This window comes from Camelina sativa, chromosome 7 (genome assembly GCF_000633955.1).
Source record: "Camelina sativa cultivar DH55 chromosome 7, Cs, whole genome shotgun sequence".
Taxonomy (NCBI): Eukaryota; Viridiplantae; Streptophyta; class Magnoliopsida; order Brassicales; family Brassicaceae; genus Camelina; species Camelina sativa.
In genome coordinates, this window is record NC_025691.1 from 30710726 (window position 1) to 30719151 (window position 8426).

Consider the following 8426-nt stretch of genomic DNA (forward strand, 5'->3'; position numbering starts at 1 on the left):
TTAAAGTTCATACTTTTTCACGACTTTTGATAAATTGGTGATTTTTTTTTTTTATATTTTCTCCTTAAATTTTAAGGTCATTTTTAAACAATTTTTTTTTTTTTTTTTTTTTTTTGCAACCATTGAGCCACAACAGATTGATCCATTAGCCAAATCCCTACATTCACAGAAAGAGAACTCAATCCCTAATAAAATGGTGTCTTATGCATTAAAAACTTACCAGTTAGTGTGAGTGCACTAAGATTATTTCACTTTCAACCATTATTTTAACTCCATGTTTCATAGGTTTGTCCGGTTTGAAACTAAACGAACGATTAAACCTCAAACTACTTTACATTATCCTCACGTGTTGATACTAACATTTATAAATTTCAGTTTAATCTCCTAAAATTAAAGTAAATCATCTCAAAAATTATCAAACTACATATTCAAATATCAGAACAAAGTATTATCAAAACATAATCTCATCAGATCAAAACAGAACAACAAGGTATTCAACAACGCAACGTCGAAATAGTACAACCCTAGCACTGGTTGACCCAAACCATATACTTACATAATATATTCGATAAGAATGATGGCCTCTAACATGGTGATAAAGAAGTACAGTCCACAACATTGAGTATATTTGAATATGTATATATATATGATTAAAGTATTTATTGTAAGTATAATTTTATGTAAAAGAAATTGTAGAAATAACAATGATCTGTTTTAGTAATTATTTCTATTTTTAAAATTTATAAAACACATATATATATATATAGCTATACTTATAATTGTATTTAAAGTTTTAAACAAATTTAATTTTGGTTTTATAGAAATAAAATATTTACCTTAAAATTGGACAAAATTGGAGAATATGTATGTTAAAGGAGAGCAACTACTAAAATTTGTAACGATGGAATGAGGTATGAATGAAGTTTGAAAATAATGAAGTGTAGTATGAGATTTAAATAGAAGTGTGAGCATAGTCATATTTTATTATATCAAATGAGGTATGAAGTTTGTTGTGTATACCACCACGGCACCACCGGCACCGGATAATTACATATATCAAATTCGTAAAAACGGCCGATGGTGGCCTTGTTTTGTTTTCCATATAGTTTAGTCTTTCATTTTAAGGTCAAATTCCAGAAAGTTTAAACTTTGATTCAGTTTGACATGGCATATCTACCATAGTTCTTTACTCATTTTCCTCATACAACATGACACATACGGTTTTAAAGTGACTATTGTTACCTTTAGGGAGCCATCACATACGTAAAGCCTTAGGACACCAACTAGTTCGTACATGGGACACAAATCAGCCATGTACACAACCAACATTAGAGCATCTTCAAATTTAGTAGTTCCCATAAAAACACACCCAAAGGTTTATACACCTTAAGAAAAAGAAGACAAATCAACATAGAAGTGCGAATAATATTAAAACGAGTACTGCAAAAAAAAAATTAAAGAGGGCTTACCTACTTCTGTCTTCATCTATCTCCTCCATTGATTACGCTTCTTGATTGAAGCGCCCCACAGAGACAGAGGCCAAAAACAAAAGAGCATACATTCTCTAGATTCCTTCTTTCTTCTTCGTCTTCTTCTTCCCCGCGGGTGGGTTTCTCTTCTTTTTTTTTTTTCTTCTCTTCTCTCCAATTCAGAGCAAAGCTTCGCTCTTTTAAGTTGCCCATGGTGGGTTTAAAGTTCGTTCCTTTACTCAGTTTCGAAGCTCTGTGTCTGTTTAATCTCTTTTCCTTTATCAAAGCTGATGAGAAATTGAGAATGTGGGTTTTTGTGACTCTTTGATTCCTTGTTTAGAGAAGCGGGGTTTGGGGGGTTCTTTTTTCTGAGTTGAACTGCTCTGTTTTTGAAGTCATGCAGATAATATGTTCGATGATATTACTGTTAGTGAGCGTTTCAGGTTTTCCCGACTTTGAAGCTCTTTTGGAGCTCAAGAAAGGTTTTCAGAGTGACCCTTCTGGTAGAGTTGTTACTTCATGGGATGCTAAGGCTTTGTCCTCTGATAGGTGTCCTTTAAACTGGTACGGGGTTACTTGTAGTAGTAGCGGAGATGTTACTTCCATTGATTTGAATGGTTTAGGTCTGCTTGGGAATTTCAGTTTCCCAGTCATTGTTGGTCTCAGAATGCTTCAGAACTTGTCAATTTCCAATAATCAGTTTGCTGGAACTCTCTCCAACATTGGTTCGTTTAAGTCTCTTAAGTATTTGGATGTTTCGGGTAACTTGTTCAGTGGCTCACTACCTTCTGGAATTGAGAATTTGAGGAACCTAGTGTTTGTAAATCTATCTGGTAACAACTACTTGGGAGGAGTGATTCCTTCTGGGTTTGTGAGTCTTGAGAAGTTGAAGTACCTTGATTTGCAAGGCAATAGTTTCTCTGGGGAAGTGATGAGTCTGTTTTCTCAGCTAAACAGTGTGGAGTATGTAGATATAAGCAGGAACAACTTGTCGGGTTCGCTTGATCTGGGACTCGCAAAGTCAAGCTTTGTTTCCTCGATTCGTTATTTGAACGTTAGTGGGAATTCTTTGGTAGGGGAGCTATTTGCTCATGATGGTATCCCATTTTTCGATAGCTTAGAGGTGTTTGATGCTAGCAGTAATCAATTGTCTGGTTCTGTTCCTGTCTTCAGTTTTGTTGTCTCTCTCAAGATTCTTCGGCTACAAGATAATCAATTTTCGGCTTCTTTACCACCAGGCCTTCTACAAGAGAGTTCAACCGTCTTAACGGAGCTAGATCTTAGCCTCAATCAACTTGAAGGTATAAATATATCTATGAATATCCATACCCTTTGGTTCTCTTATTTTCTTTGCGAATTCTTCTTAACTGGGAGTATTCGTGGCAGGTCCTATTGGAAGTATAACCTCTTCAACACTAGAGAAACTTAATTTGTCTTCAAATAGACTATCGGGATCCTTACCTCTAAAGGTAGGGCATTGTGCCATTGTTGATCTCAGTAACAATAACATTTCAGGAGACTTGTCAAGGATACAAAACTGGGGAGATTCTGTAGAAATTATTCGGTTAAGTTCAAACTCACTCACTGGAACACTACCTGGTCAAACTTCTCAATTCTTGAGGCTGACTTCACTCGAGGTTGCTAACAATATGTTGCGGGGCGTACTACCATTTATTTTAGGAACCTATCCTGAACTGAAACTGATTGATCTTAGTCACAACCAGCTTAGCGGCTTTCTACCAAGTAATCTGTTGATATCTGCAAAGTTGACAGATCTCGACCTGTCAAACAATAATTTCTCTGGTTCACTTCCTCTTCAGGATGCAAGTACTGCGGAAGACCTGAGCTTGACTAATATTGGTCTGTCACATAACTCCTTAGGTGGAGTTCTCTCAGAGGAACTAACTCGCTTCCACAATTTGGTATCGCTCGACCTTTCTTATAACAACTTTGAAGGGCAGATCCCTGATGGCCTCCCAGACAGCTTAAAGGTATTCATTGTCTCTGCCAATAATCTCTCTGGAAATGTCCCGGAAAATCTTAGACGGTTTCCTGATTCAGCGTTTCATCCAGGGAATGCCTTACTGAATGTCCCCATTTCTTCAGAAACACCAAAACATAAAGCAGATATAACCTTACGGAAGCACGGGTATCATATGAAGTCATCTGTAAAGGCAGCCCTGATCATAGGCTTGGTCGTGGGTGCTGCTCTACTTGCTCTTGTTTGTGCCATGTTTCATTTTATGTTGAGAAAGCAACATGATGAAGAGAAATCGGATGTGACTGGAGAAAAGAGCATTATTCCAAAAACTGAACTTTCTCCTTCCAATGTGATTGCAGAAAAGAACAGTGTACAGGAAAATGAATCTTCGTCTTCTACTACTTCTACGCCCTCAATTAAGGCCAAGCTACCGGTTTCTTCTTCACGTTTCTCCCTGTATAGTGACTCTGAGAATTCTCCATCATTTCAAAAAGAAGAGACCGAAGAGCTTCACCCTGAATCAAAACGAAAAGATGAAAGCTTGTCATCCAAAGTTTCCCTGGTGTCTTGTTCAACTTCATCGCTATCTAATATCCAGAATTCACCAAACCCTAGGTCTCAACGAACTTCTGTGAAACTGGATGGGAACCTGTATATTTTCGACACTTCTCTTAAGCTTACAGCAGAGGAACTGTCTTGTGCTCCGGCTGAAGCTATCGGAAGGAGCTGTCATGGAACTCTGTACAGAGCAGTACTTAATTCTGATTCTGTATTAGCGGTCAAATGGTTAAGAGAAGGGACTGCCAAAGGTAGAAAGGAATTTGCAAGGGAGATAAAGAAACTTGGGAACATCAATCACCCAAATCTCGTTTCTCTTCAGGCTTACTACTGGGGCCCGAAAGAACACGAGAAGCTCATCATATCAAGATACATGGATGCACCCTGTTTAGCTTTCTATCTCCAAGGTAAAAAGACTTGCATAGTAAAAATCTTGATTGGTTTTTTCACTTGAAACATGAATTCTCCTACATGACTATATATATATATCAAAGATTATTTACTCATTCTCTCTTGTCTGCAGAGGCTGGACTGCTAAACCTCCCACCATTGTTGCTGGAAAACCGTCTTAAAATTACTCTTGACATAGCCAGTTGTCTTAGTTACTTGCACAACGAGGAAGCAATTCCACACGGGAATCTAAAATCAACCAATGTTCTCCTAAAACCTCCTGAACTCACTGCACACCTAACAGATTACAGTTTTCACCGGTTAATCACACCAGAAGCCACATCAGAGCAAGTCTTGAATGCAGCTGCTCTCGGCTACTGCCCTCCAGAGTTTGCCAGCTTGAGTAAACCATACCCTTCTCTGAAAAGCGATGTGTATGCCTTTGGGGTCATTTTGTTAGAGCTTCTAACAGGGAAGGTTTCAGGAGATATAGTTTGCAGTGATCCAGGGGTTGTTGAACTCACTGAATGGGTTCTTCTGCTTGTGGGACAAAACCGTGCTGCTGAGTGTTTTGATCCATCCATTCTTGACTCACAGGGTTCAAGGAATCCCTCTAGAGTTCTTACTGATGTCTTACAGGTTGCTGTGAGCTGTATCTCACCGGCACCAGAGAGGCCGGACATGAAGTTGGTCTATCAGGAGCTCTCCAGAATTGTTCTCAAGAGGACAAACTAGAAGAGCTTTCGTTGTGAATGAATGTCGCTGTAAAAATGCCTTGTTGGATTCATTTTGTTCCATTGATCCCGTTTTTGTTTTAGCATAATATGAAACTGTAAATCTAAATCCAATAGCCCAACTAGTTTCGAGACAGTAGGAATATAGGATTGACATATATATATATATATATATATATATATATATATATCATTGTTGTAACTTTGTCAGCAGAAAATTAAACAGAACTCATGTTTTTCTTTTTTTTTGGTGATGAACAGAACTCATGTTTGCTAAGCCCCGTCCAATCATTCAATATCGAGCAAGTTAAACTTAATTCAAAAAAAAGTTTCCATAAAACATAACAAAGACAAACATACTTTTTGAGGATCTTTTCAAAATTTAAACTTTGTAGTAATGCAAACACATCATCTAAATTATGTTGTATGCAACCCATATATTCCAACTTTATATAGTAATAAATATGTTGTATATCAATTCAATAAAACCATTAGAGAACAAGGAAACTGGGATGCAGATTTGGTTTTCAATGTTTTTGCAAGTTTTACTTCATTTACATATTTAGCTACTTCATTTTAAACAATTTCTTCAAAAAAAGAGAGAAACACGTCTGTTTTATTACTCCAAACCAATGAAAATTAAAGCTTAAATCTAAACTAAAAAATAAAATTTTTAAAAACTACTTGATCAACTTTGCAAAGGATAATTCTGGTACCGACTGTTATCCCCAGATCAACTGGCCCTTTCACTCCACAGGCCCATTGATACATGTACAACGTGAACACTTAACATGAAGTATTATATACAGTATTATGTTTACGAATTGGTCAATGCACTTCCAACTTGCTTAAATGGTAAAGCATGAACTCTCTATTTTATATTTTAGTAGCAATATTAATTGAAAGACATGCATATTTATTGAATATTAGAAACGAAAGGGTCAAGTGCGGCGTTTCTTGTCTCCTCCTCTCATTTTTCTCTGCGAGACCTCAGCATCATTGTGAGGAAAAAAAGAAGGAAGACAAATCTTTAGAGCTCCTTTATTTTCAAGGTATGTGCAATTTCTTCTACTCATTTTCTTTTTTTCTTAATCGATGATGATAGATGTTGAAATTTTCTTTTTGGTTTGTCCACATTTTGAAAATTTCTCTTATATATGAATGATCATGATACAAGATAGCGTGTGTGATGTGTGATAAATTGTTTCTTTTAGTTAGTTTGGTGCCATTTTTCTCACACAATTAGGTTGAACCACTGTCTTGTTTTTTTTTTTTTTTTTTTTTTAACCACTGTCATGTGTTTTTTTTCCCCGGAGCAATGGTCAATCTAAACCAAAACTGTATTGACCATTTCTGTATTTGACCTTTGATTATATGACACTCGTATAATCTTCTATATTTGGTTGATATTCATTTGAATTCAGTGTATACAAAATATATCAGTATCCTAGTTTATGGAAACATATTACCCTTTTTTCTTAATACTTTGGAAGTGAATGTTCAAACCATTCAACTAATAATATATATATATATATATATATTTTAAACAAATCTTTGGAAGTTAGTTAAAAAAGATAGAATTAATTTGTTCTTAAGTAGTTGAAGTGTAAAAAAAAAAAACTATATCTATAATTCTATATAATAAAAACTGTTGTTGTGATATTGCCGCCTAACGTGCACTCCACACACAATATGACAGTCTTATTACTTCGTGATATCCGCATACAATTATTAGACAATTAATAATGTAATTATAAGATTCTAAAAAATATTTTGTATCTGAATTGCATATTTTCCCCTGAGAATAATTGTCTGTACGGAATCAATATGAAATGTGTTTACCCTAGCTAGCCTCTTAGGTGATGGTTTTGATTAATACGAGTACAGGTATGATATAATCTTTATCATAAGAACGTATTTTGAATGTGCAAAAGAACCACGACTACTACCAGAATTCTAGAATTCTAAAAGTGTATCAAATATTTGGTCTATGAATGTTTCTAAACCCAAAATTGAACTTTTGGAACTTTTTTAGAAAACTTGTTTTTTTCGATATTTAAAGGTACTACTCTTTTTTTCAAAAATGCTATTGGACATATAACCGACAAATTAATATTCAGAATTTATTTATGCATGTTGTTGAAAGACATGTTCATAAATGGATTTGGTAATTTTGGAGGTTAACTCAATTTGAATGTCTATCTAATATCACACTTTGTGTAAACGGATGTATCATTTGGAGTTGGGACTTCCGCGGTTTAACACTTACACAAACCGTGTTTGCTTTTCTGCCTCTTAGCTGTAACCCATCCGTCAGTCATCATTACAAACTTTATTTTTCTTTTAACTTGTGCTTCTTATCTTACTCGTACGCACGTAATCTTCCATTCTATATATATTTTTCAACCTTATCTTAGTTAATTATAACGATAACTAAGTCAAACGTCATGAGTTATTTATTTTTTTTCTTTTTCTCAATAATTGAGATGACCAATGTTCCAATCTTTTAACTGTAATTTTGCTTTGCTTAATTATGTAAAAACACCTGATTTTCTCATTTCAAAAAAAAAAATAAATAGTGTAGATTTCTATATAAAAATGTAAAAAAAAAAAGTGACGTATATTTAAAAAAATAGTCATTATATTATATACTACTATTTAATACTTCGTTTTCCCCATTTTGTAAGATACTTTAACCTTAATAATCTGGCCTGCAAACCTGTGTACCATTCAAAAAAAATCTCTATATTTAATTCCATATTAGAGAATACTTTCTTCATTTTTATATATTATACATAGATACGTAGGTCCTAAAGGAGGCATTGTCCCTTGTCTATTTAGACAAAAAAATCAACACTAAATAACGCCTTGATATATTGCCAATTTGATTTTAATTAATAATACAAAACATTTAAAATAATCCAAAAAAAAAACCATTAAAAATCAGTAGATTTCATATTGCCGCGTTCTTTCTCTAGTAACGCGTTATCTCCCCACCTTTATATTTATTAGCGTTAATTCACATTTAAACACTTCTTCACTTTCACTAATCTCACATTTGTTTTTTAATCTCTCATCAGTCTTAATCATCTCCAAAAAAAAAAAAAAAATGGCTGAACGAGTCTACCCCGCCGATTCACCACCAGAAAGCGGACAATTCTCCGGCAACTTCAGCTCCGGCGAGTTTCCAAGAAAACCAGCACCACCACCATCTACATACGTAATCCAAGTCCCTAAAGATCAGATTTACCGTATCCCACCGCCGGAAAACGCACACCGCCTCCAATACCTCTC

At 35.0% G+C, this 8426-nt stretch overlaps 1 protein-coding gene and 1 long non-coding RNA gene across 3 annotated transcripts; both read left to right on the plus strand.

Moving 5' to 3' along the window:
- LOC104703522 (probable inactive receptor kinase At5g10020) lies at nucleotides 1425–5264 on the plus strand. Of its 2 annotated transcripts, XM_019228057.1 has the most exons (4): nucleotides 1425–2770; nucleotides 2856–4259; nucleotides 4331–4415; nucleotides 4532–4711. In XM_019228057.1, exons 1-4 carry the CDS (start codon nucleotides 1867–1869, stop codon nucleotides 4578–4580), a joined length of 2442 nt encoding a protein of 813 aa, XP_019083602.1. In that variant the 5' UTR covers nucleotides 1425–1866; the 3' UTR covers nucleotides 4581–4711. The 2 variants fall into 2 exon arrangements, with proteins under 2 accessions (XP_019083602.1, XP_010417851.1); XM_010419549.2 differs by having other exon boundaries at nucleotides 1429–2770; nucleotides 2856–4415; nucleotides 4532–5264.
- LOC104703523 lies at nucleotides 6073–8389 on the plus strand. The gene is made up of 2 exons (XR_754214.2): nucleotides 6073–6184; nucleotides 8213–8389. It is a non-coding gene; the product is annotated as an uncharacterized LOC104703523 (long non-coding RNA).